General features: G+C 39.8%; 1 protein-coding gene across 1 annotated transcript in view; it reads right to left on the reverse strand.

Annotated features, from left to right (window-relative positions):
- The window catches only part of LOC132577122 (uncharacterized), an 87,687-nt gene extending 66,907 nt beyond the window's left edge, over window positions 1–20,780 (reverse strand). The window contains exons 1-8 of the mRNA XM_060246617.1: window positions 20,476–20,780; window positions 17,576–17,676; window positions 11,156–11,225; window positions 9,135–9,265; window positions 7,415–7,500; window positions 6,326–6,425; window positions 4,062–4,105; window positions 2,345–2,422 (exon numbers count right to left, since the gene is read on the reverse strand). Coding sequence (XP_060102600.1) covers window positions 2,345–2,422; window positions 4,062–4,105; window positions 6,326–6,425; window positions 7,415–7,500; window positions 9,135–9,265; window positions 11,156–11,225; window positions 17,576–17,676; window positions 20,476–20,641 — 776 coding nt within the window. The 5' untranslated portion in view covers window positions 20,642–20,780. The remainder of the gene's footprint in view (window positions 1–2,344; window positions 2,423–4,061; window positions 4,106–6,325; window positions 6,426–7,414; window positions 7,501–9,134; window positions 9,266–11,155; window positions 11,226–17,575; window positions 17,677–20,475) is intronic.
- Window positions 20,781–21,109: the final 329 nt, after the last annotated feature.

Raw genomic sequence — 21,109 nt, forward strand, 5'->3', positions numbered from 1 at the left:
CCATCAATACTGTTGCAGGCTTAAATGCTGAGGACTACACTGACACAAACTATTAGGTTCAGAGATACCAGTTACTATTATTAGAGTCTTAAAGAAAAATAGAGCACATCATTTCTACTGACACAAGGAAGTACCAACAGGCACCTTGCAGTATTTTCAGACAGCATTAATTCCTTGGGTGAACACCAATTCCTGTCTATCCCTAGAGCTAGCACAGTCCTTCAACTTTATTTTCTGGTTAGAATTCCCTTATAAAACCCCCAACTCTTAGCAGCACAAGTTTCCCTGGAGATGACACAATTAAGCAAATTCATAATGACTTTCATCATGCTCCCAATGGACAATACAATTGCGCCTAAACACACATACACAATATTCAGTGTTTCTAGCCCCTGATGTGCAAGAAACCACAGTCTTCCACTTCAACACATGGTCCATTACAAAAAGCCTGTATTCTAGGTTGGTAACTAGAGAACAGCAATGTAGGGCATGTTGGAGACAGTGGATAGCTTGCTGAGTTACTGTGGAACAAAGAACTTAAAGTACAACTATAATAGATGAAAGCAAGTTAAAAGTACATTTGAAGATTTATGCCTGGCATGGCCTCCACAATATAACTCCTAGGGGACACAAGCTACATCAGGAAAAATACAATTTGTATAAACTATGTTGCTGAGTAAACTAATTCTGAAGATTTTACAATGATGATTATAGACCTCATTTAGCTTGATAAAAGTCGGCTGAGAAAAAATAGTCAGCTGGTGAAAAAGTGAAAAACAAGATAATTTTGCTTACAAAATAGTAACATCTTAATGAGACAGGTTTCTTATGTTTCCTCCTTTCCTCCGATCCAAGTATTTGGCTCTATACAGGATTGTAAGATATGTATTACATTTATATCATATTTTCTAGATGGCAACTGGCTCCTACAGCAGCTCAGAGGAATTAAAATCCATCCATACTCAAAATCATATATAATGGGCAGATATGCTAGGAAAGGAGGAGAAAAGAAACTGTCCACCTCACGATCCACCTCAGAAATGCTGATTCTGTGAATTAAGCAGATCATGAGAAGGAGGGCAGGAAGCGTTGCATCAGTGCTTAGTTCTTGTGGCCTTTCTTACATGCCCAGGAAAATGCTGCTTGCCACTTTGGAGTCAGTCAGCAATTCTTTTCCAGGCCAGTTTGGCCAAGGATCCTGCAGAATTTTGCCATCTTCTGGGCATGGAGCAGGGGTCACTGAGGATGTATGTGTATGGGGAAGGTATTTGTGAAGTTCCTGCATTGTGCAGGGGGTTGGACTAGATGACCTGGAAGTCCCTTCCAATTCTATGATCCACCATTAACTTTCCTAATCAATGCTTTCTCAGAGACCACCATGAAAGCATATGACAGAAGAAGCCAGCAGATTCCATGGTTTAGAAAGCTCATGGCAGCAATATGTCCTTCAGCAAGCTGGCTTTCCCTGTTCCTGAAGGCTGCATCCACACTGCTTGGGATACAGCAGCCTTGTAGCTGTAACCTCTGACAGTTAGCTCCATGGTGCCAGGTAGCAGAAGAACCATATGGTCAACACTGCTGTGACTTCAAGGCCCCTAAAATCTCCCAAGAAATTTCAGGGACTACTGTCATCACAGCAGCTGTAGCAGCAAATTTTATCAACTAATACTGTGGACCAGACAGCAGAAGGATTCATCAGATGCTACCACTATTTCTAGAATACTTCGAGATCTAATGTGAAGCAGTCATTTGACAGTGGCGATAGCAACTGCTTCCAATGTTTTCTGCTTCACAAAGTGAGCACAAAATCCTTCCAAGGACAGGCCAATAGTGTACATGTATATATTAACCTTAGCTGTCAAACAAAGTTTGAGTCAAGTGGCACCTTTAAGACCAACAAAGTTTTATTCAAGGTATAAGCTTTTGTGTGCATGCAAATTTCTTCAGATACACATACACATGCACATGAAAGCTCACACCTTGAATAAAACTTTGTTGGTCTTAAAGGTGTCACTGGACTCAAACTTTGTTCTGCTGCTTCAGACCAACACGGCTACCCCACCTGAATCTTAGCTGTCAAAAATGTACAAAGGCTTAAAAGAACTATACTAGTAGCTTTTAAAAGAGGAAATTAAAGGATTGGATGACCTCAAAATGTTTTTGCGAAGCTGGAGTTTTCAACCCACAGACCTCCTAGTGTTGCCTAAGCTGATGTTTTCTGAAGTTGGAAACAGGAATAGCTGTTTGTAGAAGTGGAAAAAAGTAAAAGTAATTAAAATCATGAAAAGCAGTTTAATTTTCTAGCATATGTCTTTAAGCAACTATTGAAACAAAATTCACCTACCAATCTGGCACAGTATGCCAGTCAGTGAATATTCCACCTGTACACTGAGCACCACATTCAATCAGATGCCCTGCAAGACTAAAAAACCAGGAGTAATGATATAATATATATTTATCAGGATTTTAATGTAATGCTAGACACCCTAATATACAGATCACATTTTAACTTCTTACAAGTAAAAAGCTAAAGTAAACAAAAATTACACTTTTCATCCTTAGCTGTTCAGAAAATATTTTTCATATAATAGTCCATTGATTTTACAGACCACTGCCATGTAAGGAAAGAATTCTATGTTTTAGTGTGTAAGGGTTCCAAAACTAAAAATGTTAGTGAACACTTTTAGTTATCTTAGCCTTTTCAATTCATCTGATGGATAGAAGTATTTCTTCTATCTAATCTGACTTCCTTTATAGACAAAAAATGTAAAATATTAGCAACTAGTTTAAATTCTGAGTCATTTACTTCATGCACTTTGGCCACAAATCTAAAGCCATTGTGCCATATCCTGCTACTCCTACTCATGTAAGCTTGGAGGCTTCCACCAATGCAAAGAGGCTTTCCTCAACACAAACAAACATGATCGCACCAACCACCTCTTCATAGATGCATGCATACTGATGTCACCAATATACACTGATTATCAGTAAGGCTGGAGACCACCATACTGCTTAACAAATTGGAGGAGTCTTCTTCCAGAGGATGCACTTCTTCACCAGACTGAGGCTCCACGTAGCCCTAGTGGCATCAGCAGATCCTGGTCAGGATTTGTGCATCTCTGAAGAGATGGCAGCTACTATCAAGCTTGACTAAGTCACCAGTTTGTTTGAGATGTGTGTGGGCAGGCGTCATTTTGGGGCAGAGCTCCAGAACCTCTAAATTTTATTGTGCTCTTTCTTACCCCCCACCAGATATTTGCTTCTGGGCTCCACTGTTCAAACCCCCTGTGAGAATTCTGCTGGTCTTTAAGATTTGACAAACTTTCTAATACTTTTCCCCACAAAAAATAGGAAGATAATCAGAACATATAAAGCAGAGAGAAGGAAATCTTCATCAGGCCATTGTGGCCACACAGGAGAAAGTAATTTTAAAAGTAAGGTTTTATTAGGACAATTATAATTCAAGAAACATTTTAAGGTAGATGCTGAGCTGACAGAATTTAGTACATCTTCCTGTGATGTCAGAGGTGTGTGGCATATGCAAATCAGTTGCACTAATGAGCTCTAGCACCTCTTTTTCTACAAAATGACCCTGTTTGGGGGATCCTGGAAGCCCATCCTAGGGAAGGATCAAGGGCAGAAAGCCTGAATTCTCACCTAGCACAAACACATAGCCCAAAAGAAATTCAGTGGTGGTGACACTGACAAGTGTGTAGATTCTCCATTCCAAAGTCAGAAGCCACATGGACTGAAAGTCTAACAGTTGAAACAGTAAATACACCACACTGTTTTTGTACATTCTCCACCCCCAATGTAGCAGGAGATATATGTATGGAAGCTTGCTTTCTCCCACACACCCATCAACTTCATGATCAGGGCAGACAACAATATACCTCCCTAAAACATATTGCTCCGATAGTGGAACTATCTAAACCTGATCTTCTAAACCTGGTATCATTACATTTGAGGCAGCTTTTAGACTAAACTTTCATTGGTGAGTAAATATCTATTGTTGGGAGTATTAGGAAAGCACAGTTTACACTTGATTCCATCAAATTTACCTTCCAGCTGCTAACAGGTTGAATTCATCTCTCTTCCAGCCAAACTATTTTAAAAAAATGTTTAGAGTGTTAAGTGCAGTACACACTTAAATAATGTATTTAATATTGACATGATCCAAATCACAATGGGTACAACAGTGTACAGATTGCCAAAGGTTCAAAAGAACCATTTCCCTCCCTCCCCCTTGCTTTACACTGGTTCACAACCACGTGAAAAAGCTAGTAGCATTAAAATTATTAGCACATCTATGTTTCATTATCGTGTAGATTAGTTTTTTAGATTACTTTCATAACCTTGCAAAAATCTCAGCATAAATTATTTTAAACTATATTTAAACTGTATTTTAAGAATAATTTAAACATTATAAGAGAAAACAGAATCAAATCAAATTTCACCCACTCCTTTCCATTATAGTGGTAGACCTGCCCTCTGGAGAACAGTTCTACCCTCCCCTTCTATTATATTGGTAGGTCTACCCACCTCAATCCTCTATATTGCTAGATCTGCCCTGTGCTGAGCCTCAAAAAACATACCAGCACTGAGGGGGGAGAGAGAGACTTCATTTTTCTTTAGTGAAATATGACAAGCAGCATTACAGGTCAAGTATAACAGAAGAGGAACAATCACTGTCATAACCCTGGTGCATCTCCTCAAAAATCTCCCCAAGGAGGTACCCCCATCCTTCATTATATGCAGTGTAGGTTCTGAGCAGAACCTGTGACCAGCCTGTTGAAAATTTGTGCACCAGCACCCCCTAGCACAGCTTAGAGGGAACTAAGTCAGCAAGTGTTTTTAGAAAATGTGTAGAGCCAGGTGAAGCTTCTGGTTGGCCATTTGAGATTTGAATGCCTTTGCAGATTTTTGAAAATGTTGTTTTGGCAATAACTGCCACATCATAAAGACCTTCACTGTGTGACTGAAAGTAAGCTGTGCCCAGCATGTGGTGTCAGAATTTCAAAGGTTGCAGATCCCTGTTGTAAAGCATAAATGTAAATTTTTAGCTTTACTAGTAATGTTTAATTTTATAATTAAATGCAGTGAAAATGCTGTGTGTGCCTGCTAAAGGAATACTTGCTTGCATTAATTTTTAACCTAAAAAGTCACATTTAAGTAAAAATTATTAATGTTTTTAAAAATTCTTTTTGAAGCTAATTTTTGTGCCACCTTGTGGCAAGTTTTATTATTTACATGTTGCAAATGGAATCCAATCTTTCTTCACTTAAGAAAAATTTTAAGCAAATAAGTCACCAGCGTGACTTGGTCCATGGGGTCGCAAAGAGTCAGACTTGACTGTGCAACTAAACAAGAACAACAACAAGTGAGTAAATATCTACAGTTGAATTTATCATGAGAAAAGCAACAAAAAACATAAATGAAGAATGGCAAAAGCTCATAATTATAAAACAAAATGCTGCACAAGGTTAAGTTTGAGTTCAGAGGCACCTTTAAAGACCAACAAAGTTTAATTCTCTTGTTAGTCTTAAAAAGTGCCCCTGGACTAAAATTTTGTTCTGTTTCTGACCAACATAGGTACACACCTGAAATGCTGTGCAAGAAGAGCTGTACATTATTGCTATTCTAATGAAAGAAGAGGAAGGAGAGGCAACCTCACCAAATTCCCCTCCACATGCAGCCCTCCATCACCAACATGTGTGTGGGGTGGGTGGGGGTTGTCAGAGAAAGACCCATTTCTGTGGTCAACATTTTGGGGAGATATGGGAAAAGGAAAGGCAGTACTTTCTGGAATGTCAATAGAATACAATTCAAAGAAACCTGACTGATACAATAAAATGTGGATATGTTTGTTTGGCAGAATAAAACAAATATGCCGAAATCCTCAACTTAAACTCTCTATGTCCTTTAGAAAGACCAAAAAAAAAAATCCATCCATCTAGAAAGACAAAAGTTTGTAAATATGAAAAATACTACAAAGTAAAATTATCTAAATAATCTCTGTAGGACAATTTCCTAATGGAAGACAACTTCCTAAATTGAGATATTTTATGTTTTATTTCAACATGCATCAAAGATTACACAGTGATATCTGAATGAATAACAGCAACTCTTATGTAAATTGGGGGGGGGGGGGTTGATTTTTTTTTCCAGCTGTAGTTTACTAAACAGTATCTTGAGCTCTTATAAACCATCAGATAACCAGGGTATATACTAAAACCTTACAATAATAATGACAAAAATCATATATAAGCAATGCTCTGCAACATCTGCCAGTAGCTTACTGCTATAAGCATCAATTTACACTTACAGAATGGATTAGTGGTCCTAATACAAGGCTGCTGTCAACACATCTGCCAGTCACCACAATATCAGCTCCTAGGTCAAGAGCTCTACTTATTGGTCTTGCACTGAGGGAATAAGAGTTGCAGTTGTCAATGTACTGGCCTCATTTATTCAACTTTTCAAAAGGTATGTTTATCACAAAGATAAACTTTATTTCTATTTTATCATTAAGATTCAAAAGTCAATCCAGCAGATTCATTTATTGCATGGACTCCTTTCTGCTAAACAGCTTCTGAGAAAACACAGTGTACTGGGTTTCACACTGACAGCTGATCATATTTCAAAGAAGAAGAGTAGGTTTTATACCCCACTTTTCTCTACCTTAAGGTGTCTCAGTGGTTTACAATCACATTCCCTTCCTGTCCCTCCAGCAGGCACCTTGTGAGGCCAAGAGAGTTCTGAGAGAAAAGTGATTGGCCCAACGTCACCCAGCAGGCTTTAAATGGGAAATCAAGCCCAGTTCTCCAGACTAGAGTCCACTGCTCTTAACCAATGCACTACAATGGCTATTCAAAATATTAAATGCAAAGAAGGGGCAGGAGAAAGAATGACTGACCAGGCACTTCCGTTACCAGAGTTTATATCACAGCCTAGCCATAGACTTGAGTCATTGTCTCTTAGACACTGGAATTATAGTTCAGGGCAGTTCTTAACGTCCACTAGACAGACGGTAAACCATAAAATTCTCTTGATAAGAAATCATTTATAGTTACTCAATATAGTTTTCTTGTCCATTTGCTGTAGGTACTCACTGATTTCACAAAGAAACAACGCTATGACATATTCTGTCATCTAGACAACTATGACACTGGCTGATGATCCTACAAAGATTTCTGAGGATTTATTATAACTCTTTTGCACTTTGTCTAGCAGCTACTTGTGTGTCATCAGTAACATCATCTGTCATGTTGGAAACCATGCATTAAATCCAGATATAAAAACATTTTGATTGCTTCAGAATCTAACCTAAGACAAACATGTAAATACATACAATGCCAATTATAAAAAGAACTTTCTCAGACATCTCTTCTTTCAAAATATTTTTTAAACTTACCCCAAATACACATTCATGCTGTGAATGCTTTCTGGGAATAATCGCCCATTTTCTGTTTGTCGAACAGCTTCTTTGATGTTGTTTACCTGTTAAAATAATCCAATGTATTAATTTAATATAGACATTTGCATTACAATTCTACCTCCACAGTAAATAGTTTTGTACAATAAATGAATAAAAACTACATTTACAAATATGATAGGTCCAGAAAACCATTCCATATTTAAGCAATAATATTTAAGCAATATTTAAGCAATAAAAGATATTTTAAAGCCTCTCATATGTTATCTTTATGGCATGTACATTATAATGGATCTTCACAATGTGCCATTAGTATCATTCACTCTGATGCACAACTCATCACAGATGCACAAATCACAGATTTCATAGGGACATATTTTCAGTATGCTTAGGGTTGCAGCCTTATGGTGCAGCTTATTTATACTGAAGCGCCATCACAATTCCCATTGATTCTAATAGTTATGACTAGAATTCACATCACAATGTAATGTCACTAACAGTTTGCATTTATTTGGCACATTTTAAGGCCAACTTTTATTCAAAAATACTCATGGCAGCTTACAGCTAAACAATTAAAAGCCATAATATGCTTAATTAACAAATAACAGTAAATTAGCCAACAACAGTAAAACCAATGTAAAATAATTTAAAACCAAAATAAAATACTCAGATTTTCTCTAAGGTCTTCCATAATAAATATGTTTTCAAAGAACACTCAAAAGTCTGAAATGATGCCAAACACACTTCTTGAGGTAAGGAATACGTCACCTAAGATGTTACTATCTTTAAAAATAGTGGTTGCTACATAACTTGATCAAACACTAGAACAAAGTTTGAGTCCAATTTTGTTGGCCTTAAAAGTGCCACTGACATCAAACTTTGTTCTGCTGCTTTAGACCAAGAGAGCTATCAACTTTTATAAAATGCTGTAATTTTTGCAGAGTAACATTGCTCACACAAAATTTGCATCAAAACAGTTTTCTAAATGGTAAATCTGTGTCAACAACTAACTACCAGTCCAGAAGACCATGTTCACATCAATAGAAATGGTACGAAGGAAACCAGGACAAAAATGAACCTCAAGTCATCTTCTGACTTCATGGTAGAAAGACAATACTGTAGCATCACCCAAAGGCTGTTTGTAGGGGGGAAAGTAGCAACCTCCTCTGTTCCTTCTCACTAAAATCGTTTTCTGTTTTCATTTCTTGGTGACCAATTAGCCTAGAAGGAGGCATGCAGCCATCCCAACAGAAATGTTTTAGTGCAATCCTAAACATAGTTACTCTGCATATGACTGAATTGTTTGTTTACTAACACTGCATTATTTAGACAGAGAAATACAGTTCTTTTACGAGTCCCTAACTCAGCCAATCCCACTGTGAATAAAACTAAAGTGCAATCCTAAACACAATTACACTTTTCTAAGATCCTTGATTTTAACAGGTTTAGAAGAATGTATTTATGTTCAGGATTACACTATTAATTCACTATCTTCTCCTTCTGTAAACAGGTTCATCCTGCTCCCAACTTCCACAATCTTCTTCGCTTGCACCAGCAATCAAAACTCAACCAACAAAAGGAGCAGACTATTCATCTCTCTATGCCTTAGGCTTCTATGACAAACATGTTTTACTTTTCCATTCTACAAAAATTACCAGACTCTTGCAAAACAGTGTTTTTAAAAACCTCAACAGAATACCTCTCCCATCAAATCATCACCAGTAACAACCGCAATCTTCATGTCGACGTCAGACTTTTTCACCAGCTGTTGCAGAGCAGCAGCACAGGCAAGTGGATTAATCCCACCAGCATTGCTGACAACACGGACACCTAAGCAAGACACAAGGTTCCAAACCAATAAACATTGGGTACACTGCTAATACACACTAAATCAATATTTGCTTCAATTATTTTTGTTCATTTTGTTTGGCACAGTTGGGTGGCTTATGTGTGTCTCATTTGGGCTAAACCAAATGAGTCACTTGCCTACTGCCTGCAGTGAAATTGGATTAGAATGCTCTTTTTTCTTTTTCAGGATGTTGATGTGTCACAAATGACACTAATTTGTTTACTTAGGCATACTAACACATTTTTGTGAGCTTTTGTGAATTATCTGTTAGAAACCAACTCCCTTATGAATCTATATATGATTACGACAACCATCTTCTGAGGCCCTGCTACAAATGTCCCTACTTTTCAAAGCCTAAACTCTGTCTTAGTTTATCTACTGTTATTTTTCAAAAGGTTTTTTTTTTTTGCATGGTCACATTTCTACCATATATATGTAAAGTTTTATTTAAGAGTTTTACAGTTCCAGTGTATTCTAGATGAAAACATGTGGCATAAAATATCATTACTATAACATTTTATTACATTTTCTTTAAACAGAAGGCATATTGAAAAAGTAGTACCCACTGAAGAAAGCATATCTCTGCACTTCCTTCAAAATATCAAAACCAGGATCCTTATTACACTTTAAATGAATTTTAGTTGATTAATGCCATTAGAGTTAAGCATTTTAGACAAAACATATTTTCCTTCCTGAGAAATTAACTCTTCAAACTGAGTCAGTTTTCTGAAGGCTGAGCTGCTGTGACTTTTTAAATCAGCAAGTATTTTTAATGTTCAATTGTAACTATTCAAATATTGTTATCAAACTATTATTTATTATGGAGACTAGGTCAAAGAGTATGATTCTGGTTTTAGGGTCTATGTTCTTATAATGTCTAGTCTGGATTATTCTCATTTTTTAAGAGATCTCAACTGAAAACCCAGTAACCTGACCACTTTTCTTGTTTAGCTAGGCTGAAATTAACATGGATAGACCAGGATACAGTTTTCTTTTAGAGATCCCAAGCTATTAATGACAGAACTATTAAAATAAGATTTTTCCTCTCAGATTTTTAAACCAAAGACAAACTTTTAATGGCGAGTGAACATAGGCTTGTTCAACAGCTACTTCAGAAGGATCTGGGCAAGAGTCCAGCAGCACTCTGGGTTATTTATATACAATATTTATATACAATATTATTTATATACAAACTTAGGCTAATTTTGAAGCATCCTGACATTTTTATGGATGGTATTCCCAAGCTTCCACTGGATCAATTATATTGTGTAGTTCACCAATTAATCCAAGATTTTTCCCACTTTCATATAAATTCATTTATTGTGTTCCCTCATTCATTTAGACTTTTCTCTGGAATTACTACAAGCAGGTTGGCTAAAAAAAATAGCTTAAAGTTGGCAGAATCACTCCCATAAAGACATTATAATAGGTTTAATGTCTGTAATTGTTGCTTTGAATTTTTTTAAAGGTTTGACTATGTATGTTTTTAATGTGTTTGGGCAAAAAAATCAGATAGATTGCAAAATAAATAACGTGATTAATTTAGTTTAATTGATCTGTGAGCTTTCCACAGCCAGGCAGCTCTCTATCCGGCTCAGACCCATGCCCAGCTAAGCACCTCTTTCTCCAGGAGCATTTGGTACTGAACTTTATTTATTTTTGTATAGGATTTTGATTGCTATAAACCACTTTGAGAGCCATTTTCTGGCTGAAAAGCAAATTAAAATAGAACAAGTAAAATAAAATCACATGTAGGCTAAAAATAACAAAAACATAACAAACAAGATTAGCTTTGCTTTCCTTGTACCATAATAACTAACGTTATTTAAAAATATTGCGGCAATCTAAAACATAAATGTGTTTGATCCTACCTTTCTTATGAATATCCTTTATATAAGGAGCCATTGCAGTTAATACAAAATCAGATGTATATCCCAAATCCTGAAATAAATAACAAGTGTCAAAATTTTTTTATCAGGGCAGGCATTTCTATGGAAAAACATTAAAAAGCAATCAATATAAATAGTTCACAACAGAAGTTAACATACACACACACAAAACCTTTTCAAATTTATCTTCACAAAGTGTAGGTTGTTTTTAATATGTTTCACTCCTTAGACTTTTTCTGATTAAGCCACTGAAAAGAATCACTTAAAAAATCTACAATCTCTCCCACAGCAGAAGCATGGGGGGATGTGCATTTTGTGCTACACTCACTGGAAGGCAAGAAAGTCACACTCCACAGGTAGAAATCTGTCTGCTCACAGAAATGCTGCACTGGATCCAGGACAATGTGTATATCAGATGGAAACAGTCATGCAAAGATTAAGTACACATGGGTACCAGATTGTGGCCACACAGAGAGAAAATTTCAGACACATACAGTCAATCTATTCTGCTCTAGTAACTGGTTACTAAAAAAAAAAATTGTCATTTCAGATAGATATGTTTTAGTAACCAGCTACTAACAGAATATATTTACCTTTTCAGGCAAACCTGCTTATGTCCTGTTCAGTAGGTATTCCTGAGCTATTGTTGAGGAAAACTGTCTTTCTTCCCGTTTCAAATCCTTCTTCCACTTCTGAATCACTATGGGGTGCTTTGTGAAGTGCCTCATAGCACTTCCTGTAATGGCATTTTTTTAAAGGTTCTAATGGGAGCACTAAGATGCTATATGAATACAGCAATTCAGCGCCATAGCAACACCATAAAACAACCCTAGCCTCTCAGCCTCATTTACAATTTCCCCTCCCAAAGCCCCTGATTGCAGTTCAGCAATGCAAAGAAGAGGGAAATATCCACTTTATCCCAAGGTTTTTTTTGTTTCACTCTCACTCTCTTTCTTGTTCTTCTTCCCCCAATGAAACACTGCCAAAGTTACAGCTGGCTTTTTGGGAAGAGAGTGGAGAAAATAATTGTGTGCTGCATTTGTTATTTGTCTGACAGCACAGAGGGGGCTTTCCCTCAGTTCCAGTTAATGATTGAGAAAGGAAATGTGTGCTGCAATCGGGGAGGGGAATTGTAAATGAGGCTGAGAGGCCAGGGCTGCTTATGGTGTCGCTATTGCACTGAATTGCTGTATTCATTTAGCTTATCAGTGCTCCCATTAGAACGTTTTTAAAAAAGGCAAAAGATCACATGCATGGAGGAAATGGAGGGGGAAAGTGGCATTGTGTTAAATGGCCATAGCCATTCAGGGGCAGCCCCTTCACAAAAGGAAACTCACTGTGTAAAATGCCCCTCCCTGGATTGCTTAACTTGGAACTGGCCCAGTGTCAGATTAGATAGGAAATGCTCATATATGAGACATTTGAAGAGTAATATTTTAAGGTGAGAAAGTCAGACAAATAATCCAGTCCTCATACTGCTAGTTGTCAGTCCTACTGCTATTAATTTCAGTTATGATCCCAGTACAAGACTGTAAAAGTTGAGCTGAAGAAGCCACATTCTAGTGCATCAGCAAGATAGTAAAGAACTTGATCTACTTTTTAAGCATTCATTAGAATATAATGTACGCTTTCTATCAAGCTATTATTTGGCCACCTGAATCTCTGGCATTATTCAGCTCAGTGACATTTTATTCCAAAAGTCATAGGACTTTATTGGGCTGGCATTTCCTAACAGAAGGATATAATTAAACTTAACATTTTAGCTAAGTGATGCTTCTGATCAATAAAAGCCCTGCAACTGAGGACTAGGTCCAATGTAACACTTTTTCTACCCCAGAAACATTTGGAGCTCCAAATGTTCCGAACTCCAGTGGAGTATACACAGACCATGTTGTGTCAGAAGCCATGCTTGTGGTTCTGGTGCCACCCAAAAACCATATAGATTCTCTATCAATACATGTGATAGCAAACCAGCTATCCCCAATGTGGTTGAATGAAAAAGACTGTATTAGGCCATTCATAGAATCATAGAGTTGGAAGAACCCACAGAGTCATCTAGTCCAACCCCCTGCACAATGCAGGAAATTCATAAATACCTCCCCCTGTTCATTGCTGAAAGATTGCTAACTAGCCTCTCTTTAAAAACCTCCGAAGGAGAGCCCACCACCTCCTGAGTAAGCCTGTTCAACTGAGGAATCACTCTAAGGTCAGGAAGTTCTTCCTAATGTTGAGCCAGAAACTCTTCTAATTTCAACCCACTGGATCTGGTCCTATCTTCTGGGGCACCAGAAAACAATTCTGCACCATCCACTATATGACAGCCCTTCAAGTACTTGAAGATGGTGATCATACCACCTCTCAGTCACTCTCCAGGCTAAAAAGGGAACTACTCACTGAAAAGGGAACTACTCTGGGGAATCCCCATTATGGAGAAAATATGTCTTCACAAAATTAAACAAAAGGGGGGAAAACCAGTTTAAAATCAGGATGGCAAGGATTAAAGGTGGTCTCCTAAAAACATTTTCCTGGAAGTAATCTCCACTGAATAGCCTTCAGTAGAATTCTGAGTAGACCTACTTAGTACAGCACTGCAAAAGAAGCACTGCAGAGAGAAGGGTGCTCCAAAGAGCTCCAGAGAGTGACGAGAGTGCTCCAAAGAGTGACGAGAAGAGCACAAAAGATTTGTGGATGTTCTCTCCCCTCATTGGTGGATCTGTATAATATGGGATGTAAAAGGAAGATACAAATGATCCTAAGGGACCCTTCACATCTGGGCCATTTGCTATTTGAGATCTTACCGTCAGGTAGACGATATAGAGTGTTGAAGGCTAGGACAAACAGATTTAAGGACAGTTTCTATCCAAGTGCTGTGGTTAGGCTAAATGCAGGGTTATGAAGGATTATCTGTTTTAGATATATTTAAATGATTTTAATGGTTTTATGAATGTTTATCTGTTTTAGATGTATTTAAATGGTTTTAATGGTTTTAGATGTATTTAAATGGTATGAATATGAATATGTGTGTTTGATGTGTTGGTATGTTTTGTGGAAGAGCACCTCATTTCGTTGCTCTCTTTTTATTGAGAACAATGACAATAAATTTATCTATCTATCTATCTATCTATCATCTATCTATCTATCTAAATGCTCTAAGAAATGGAAGGCTGAGAGCATCAGTTAAAGGGGAAATCAGCTTCTTCAAATCCGTAAAAACTTAAGAGAGTTATAGAAGATAAAATTTTGAGTAGTAAAATGCAGTGGTATATTTAGCTCAGGGGTCCTTTTGTAGAAAAAGAGGTGCCAGAGCTCATTTGCGTAACTCATTTGCATATGCCACACGCCCCTGATGTCACCAGAAACTGTGATGTCAGGAAGTCTATAGCACATGCAAGTGAGTTATGCAAAGCAGCCAGGCTGCTGCTGCTGTGGTGCAACACTACAGAAGGGGTTTTAAGCTTTAAACCCCTTCTCTGGGGTTGTGCTGCAACCACAGCTGATCTCTCCATTCTATCCTATGGGCCCATAGGATAGAATGGTGAGATCAGGCCAGCTGTTACAGCTTCTGGAGCGCTGTTCTGGTGAGCTCCACCCCCAACTGAGGCCTGACTTAGTCTATCTGGCACCTGTGGCTGGTAATTTTTTTAACACACACACCTATTTTGAGTTTATTTGTTTTGCCATCAAGTCACAGCTGACTTATGTGTTGGTCTGAAGCAGCAGGACAAAAGTTTTGTCTTAAAGGTGCCACTGGACTCAAACATTTCAGTGGCCAGAACAGAAATACAGTGAAAAAATGTCTTTTATTTAACAGCATATATAATCATGCCAGTAAAAAAGAAATCGAATTCCAACACACTGTTCCACCATAAGAGCCAGTGTGGTGCAGTTGTTAAAGCGTCAAGCTAAAATCTGGGAAATCCAGGTTTGAATCTCCACTCATGCCGTGAAAACTTGCTGGGTAACCTTGAGCCAGTCGTATTAATCGCAGCCTAGCCCTTACCTGGATAGTTGCAGGATAGCCTGATCTCATCAGATCTCACACTAATAAGGGCTGAAGTCGAGACAGGACATGGCAAACCGCCTCCGAATGTCTCGTCTTGAAAATCCTATAGGGTTGCCATAAATCATCTGTGACAGATGTCTCGTCTTGAAAATCCTATAGGGTTGCCATAAATCATCTGTGACTTGACAGCACAAAAAAAAGTCCATCATACTACTCATGTTCTGAGCAGGCACTTGGGAGGGCTTCTGTTCTCCATTTTGAAGCCCAAGAAAAGACCATCCCAAACATCTTCAAGGCATTTTTGAGAACTAGGAATTTGCCTTTGTACTAACTTTTACTAACTAACACTAGCCAAAGCACCACAAAATACTGATTGCAAGCTTCACGGGACTGGATGTTAAGAAACACACTTCCCTGTCACACACCTCTGATGTAGCCAGTCCTCCAAGAGCTTAGAGGGCTCTTATTCCAGGGCCTACTGTAAACTTCAGAAGGATTGGCTACATCAGGGGTGTGTGGCCTAATATGCAAAGGAGTTCCTGCTACAAAAAAAAGCCCTGACCATAACTACTGCGCTACAAGATCTGGCTGAGCTGGATGCAAGGAAAACAAGAGACATAGGCTAGGCTATTGGAGAAAATTATTTGCAGGCTGGCAATTTCTGTAGCCGGGACTGAACTCAGCTCGCATGCAGTCCAAACTCTGCTCATGACCTGAGTTTGATCCCGATGGAAACTGAGTTCAGGTAGCCGGTTCAAGGTTGACTCAGCCTTCCATCCTTCTGAGGTCAGTAAAATGAGTATCCAGCTTGCTGTGGGTAAAGTGACTGGGGAAGGCAATGGCAAACCACCTGTAAAAAAAGTCTGCCATGAAAATGTTGTGATGCAACGTTACCCCCCAAGTCAAAAACGACTGGTGCTTGCATAGGGGACTACCTTTACCTTATTATTTCTGTAGCAGCTATCAGCATGATATGTTTAAAAAGTTTGCTTGAGTCTTAAAGAAAAGGGAGGCTTGGCAGATCCAGCTTTTTGCTATGCTTAGACTTCCCTGCACTGCTAGTGGTTGCAGCCAGAACTGCATTTTAAAAATAAAAGAGAAGACATTTGGCTGGAGGCAGGACAATGCTGGCCCCAAGGGCACCCTTCAAAAACCTTCCTTAACCTGCACCCAGAGCAGACCACCCTCCCTGCCCTCTAGGTATGCCATTGGTAGGGTGGGATTTCAAAACTGTTTATTCCCTCCCCCTCATCATGATTTCTCACAGGCCCAAGCCTGTATCAAATGATACAAGCGGCTAGCCCACATTGTTAAGACAACAAAAATAATAATCTAGACACCTATGGACATAGAGGGGATCACTTCATACTTGTGGAATTCCTAGAAAAAAAATTAACCTGAAGGAAGAAAGCTTCTACAACTGGCCTGCCGAGTACTAAATCAGAAACACAGGCTATTAGGAATCTATGAAGGGGGAAGAGAAATCAGTCATTTCAATAGGGTTACCTGGCCCAGCCTGGCAACCATCAGGAAACCAAAGGAGGACATGGGTGGCATCACCCAACAATGTGACATTACTTCTTGGAAAACCTGGAAGTGAAGTCACACTTCAGTAGGAATAAGCCAAAATTCTATGGGAAAATCCAGAACTCATGTCAATCCTCTCTAGGAATCAGCCAATTCCTAGAGGTGGGATGTCACCCCTGGGTTTTCCTGGAAGTGATATCATGCAGTCAGCCATTTCTTAACATTTTTTCTCCCCCTGCCAGTCTAAGCAGCAGTGGGATTCCTCACACTCTGCCCCCAGCTTGTTCTGACATTTGTTTACATCAGGGGTGTCAAATGTGAAGCCCATGGGACATATCTGGCCCCCACGGGGCTTGTATGTGTTTCACAAGCAACTCACTGTCAGCTGCTTTCTTCTGCATCTTAGCTTGCTTTGCCACGCTCTCTCAATTGCACAGGATTTACGAAGCAAGAGAGCTTGCTTTGCCAGGTTCTCTCAATCACACAGCAGATCTACTGAGCCAATCCTCTCTACCCTCCATTGGCTGAGGCTCTTCCCCCCACTCATCCCTAGGGAGGGAGGGAAAGAGTGAGAACTTACTTTGCCCAGTTCCCACAATCGCACAGGAGAAAAACAAAGAAATCATCTTTAAGACCAATGAAGTTTTATTCAAGGTATAAGCTTTTTGCCTTGCTACAGAGAGGGAGATAGAGAGACTGATTGATTTGTTGGGCTGTAATACCAGGGCTCTTCAGGGTGCAACTGTGTTCATCTCCTCTTTTTCAAATTCAAACCTGAAATCAGTCTTCCAAACTGCTGGATCCATTTTACAACATTAGATTTATCATAATATGTTTTGTTGCTGTTTAAAGAACAGAGCAAATTTACTTACTGGAGATTTGGCTTTGGCAGCAGTTAGCAAAGACATTGTAATTTCAGAAAGGTAATCAAAAACCAGGAAATCCAGCTTCCCTCCATACAGCAACTGAGGAACTAATGACAGGAAATAATTATCTTCAGCAGAACCTAACCACAATGTAAAAAACATTCAGAAATAATTCAGAAAAAAGATGCAACCAACAGTAAGTATGAATAAGACCAACAATGCACTAAAACTGGGCCTAGACAGGCATAATCATGCATGGGTTTAGTCATTAAATTAAGGGTGTGATTACTCGAACAGAATTAAAAGAAAATTTATACCCAATTATCAATATTTAAAACCAAATGTAGCAGGGTTCAATCCTGCCTGGACTGACCAGTAAACTTTAGTTCTTTTCAGACGTGTATATCTGCCGCACTGTGGTGAGAGATATTCACTCTGCATATACTCAGAGACACTTTTATTTCACATGCCAAACTTGACCTAACACTGAGTAGAGGCTTTGACTCACACTATCAATAATCTAATTCTCATCATGGCCAAATATGTGAATACTAATATCCAGAAAGTGGAACCACAAACATACAAGATGGATCTTGTTACAAACCTGAAAAATGCCTCAGGCTTGCAAATAATCTTTTTAAAAATACATTGGGTAGTTAAATCCCCTTCCCCCAAAATAACAGAAGCAGCACTTATAGTTTTAAGAAATGAGTGCTAGGCAACCACAACAATATTGCCAACCTTCAAATCCTTTCTGTCAGTAATAAGGGGAAAGGGCAAGCCTGTTTTAGCCTTTAAGGAAGGAGGCCTGTCAGCACTCAGCAAGTGACTTATACCACATGATCTTCATGACTTACCAAGGACTGGCTGCCTGGTATTGGTCAATAACGGACTACAGTCTGGGAGACCCAGGTTCAAATTCCCACTCTGCTGAGGATGCTCAAATGTGACCTTGGGCCAGTTACATTATGTTAGGCTAATTTACTTCACAAAGTTGTTGTGAGGATAAAATGGAGAAGAGAGAAGAGTCCCTTCGTGAAAAAGGTGGATATAAATTAAGAAAATAATAAATATAGCTGAGTGGGGAGTGTAATTTAAAAATAGGCTGATTCCTGATTCATAGGAAGACGAGAGGAAAGCAAGAAAATGTGAGGAGGATATGAGGGTTGCCAGGAGGAGGAAGGAGGAAATAGTGTGCAGAAGGGGATAAGGGGGAAATTAGGTGTTCGCCCCCCCTCCCCCCACAAAACTTTGTGGAACTGGGCCATAGTTTTCCTTTGTAAGGGCTGCCAGGGTGAGAGAAAGAGTGAAAACTGCAGATAGGAAGTAGACAAAGGTAGGTTGGCTGGTGAGTGGGAAGGACAGAAGGAAGCAAGAAAAGTCTGTCAGGGGATTGAAAGAGGGATGGGAATACTGTTAGCTGATTGCCCCCCTATGGGTCTTTGGCTTTTTCTCCTTAATGCAGAATAGTCTACAATTAACAGAACACATCCATTAAATTAGTAGAAATATTGTGCAAATAGCATGTCACGTACATAGTTCTAAATCAGAAGCAGCCAAACTGTGGCTCAGGAGCTTCTGTCTTCCTTCCTGTCTTAAGGCTCTCAAACATCTGACATGTATTCTATGTGCCTGTTATGTTAAGCAAGTATGGCCACCCCTGCAGTAAATCATGCCCAAGCTTCAGTGTAATTGGAACTGGTTCCTAGAGTGTATATCACAGGATTATGCCTTTTCATTTTGTTAGGGTCGCCAGGCTTCAGGTGCAGCCTGAAGTCCACCCAGAATTACAACTGATCTCCAGACTACAGAGATCAGTTCCCCTGGAAGAAATGGTGGCTTTGCAGCATGAACTCTATGGTATTATACTAAAATGAAGTCTCTCTTCAGGCTCCAACTCCAAATCTCCAAGAATTTCCAAACCAGAAGCTGGCAACCATAATCTGGATAATGAATTCTCCCTGGCTGCTAATATCTTAAGCATCCATATCTTGTGGATATTTACTCAAAAGTAAATTCTGCTGAACTTTATCAGATGCATTGCCATCTACAAATAGGGCTGCAGCCTCAGAAGCATCCAACATGTATATACATTACATATAATAAACATTTAGGTGCTTTATTACAAAAAGGGGAATAATCAGTTCTGTTTTAAAGTTTTGAACCCCTTGTAGCTGCGATGTTTACCAGCTTTCCTTCTAAGTAAACCCGGTAGTATTCTGAGATTCCATTCCGACACGCAGGTGGTGTGGGTGGTCCCTTTGAGCGGTTGTAGTGCGTAAATAAGAACTTTTATGACTTTAGCGCCACCTACAGTCTTATGCTTCTGTCAGTTTCCCCGCATTTTCAAAAAGAGCGAACGTCTGCTCTCGTTATGAAAGCAAAACTCCCGTTGAAGTTGTTTGGAAGTAGTTTGCAGGCCCTTCCTTTCCAGTCCCAAAGAACTTCCCTTGCTGTGTTGTCCACACCATCCCTCAAAATGACAACACCTCGCTTTTGCAGCCTAAACCCATTCGTTTGTTTGATATAACCGAGTTTGTTCCCCCAAGCAAGCGTGTTTAAAATTGCAGCGCCCTTCAGAATATTGAGTATTTTGTCAAACCAGCCAACGTTATCACAATAATACGCAAAACGAGGTGAAGGCATAAACTGGCGGCCACGATCTGCATAGTGCAGTGAAGAAACGGGGCGGGGGCTAGAGCAATACCACTGAGCAGAAGCAAGGGTGGCTTCTTCCAGAAGAATGTTTGAAGAAAAACGTCGGAAGAGGAGAAAAGCTCTCCCCTTCCGTTGCCCGCAGCCGGGGGGGGGGGGGGAGCAGCCAGCCTATGCCTCACAAGGGCCAGTCCTCCAGTTCACATCCAGCCACTGAGTTAGGACTCCTTGCCCGTGGCGCTCCTTGGTACCTGAGGCAGCCGTGTCTCCCCAGAAGCCTGAGGCGCAGCCAATCCGCACAGGGCTCGGCTGAGAGGCGCAGGGCTCGCCACTCCAGAAGCGGCAGCCGCTTCCTTGCCCCAGCAGGCGAGGGGCGACAACCGCTGCCCGGAGCCCCAGAAGCGCGGCGCTGCTCATTTTGTCTTCTCACCAGGCGCGGCCTGGGCGGGCTCCCAGAAGGGAAGTTGCGCCGAGGAGAAGGTCCGCCCGCTGTGGTCGCCGCCACTCCTCGCTGACTGGAAATCTTTGCCCGGCCCCTGTCTGACTCAAGCAACTCCAACCGTCCCCGCGTTGCTTCTGGCGTCACGTCAGCGGTTGCTGTCTGAATGAATTCATGGTTGCTAGGAAAGTCGCAAAAGAAGTTGTTGTCTTTCTCCTCTTTCAAAGGAGTGAAGTGCTCGTGGTGCCACCTTTCTACCAGCGCTAGGCTTCTGATTTCCCGCCCTTCTTGTAAACGGCGCTCTCTCGCCAGGTGAAAACTTAACGAACAGCAGAATGCAGCTATGAAAGCTGCTGTGCCTTTTGGATTTCTGTCTATCCCGGAGCTGTTTTGGGCAAAACAATCTCTGTCCTCAATGATATGTCTTGTGTTTTGCTGGGTTCTTG

The sequence above is a fragment of the Heteronotia binoei genome, chromosome 9 (genome assembly GCF_032191835.1).
Source record: "Heteronotia binoei isolate CCM8104 ecotype False Entrance Well chromosome 9, APGP_CSIRO_Hbin_v1, whole genome shotgun sequence".
Lineage (NCBI taxonomy): Eukaryota > Metazoa > Chordata > Lepidosauria > Squamata > Gekkonidae > Heteronotia > Heteronotia binoei.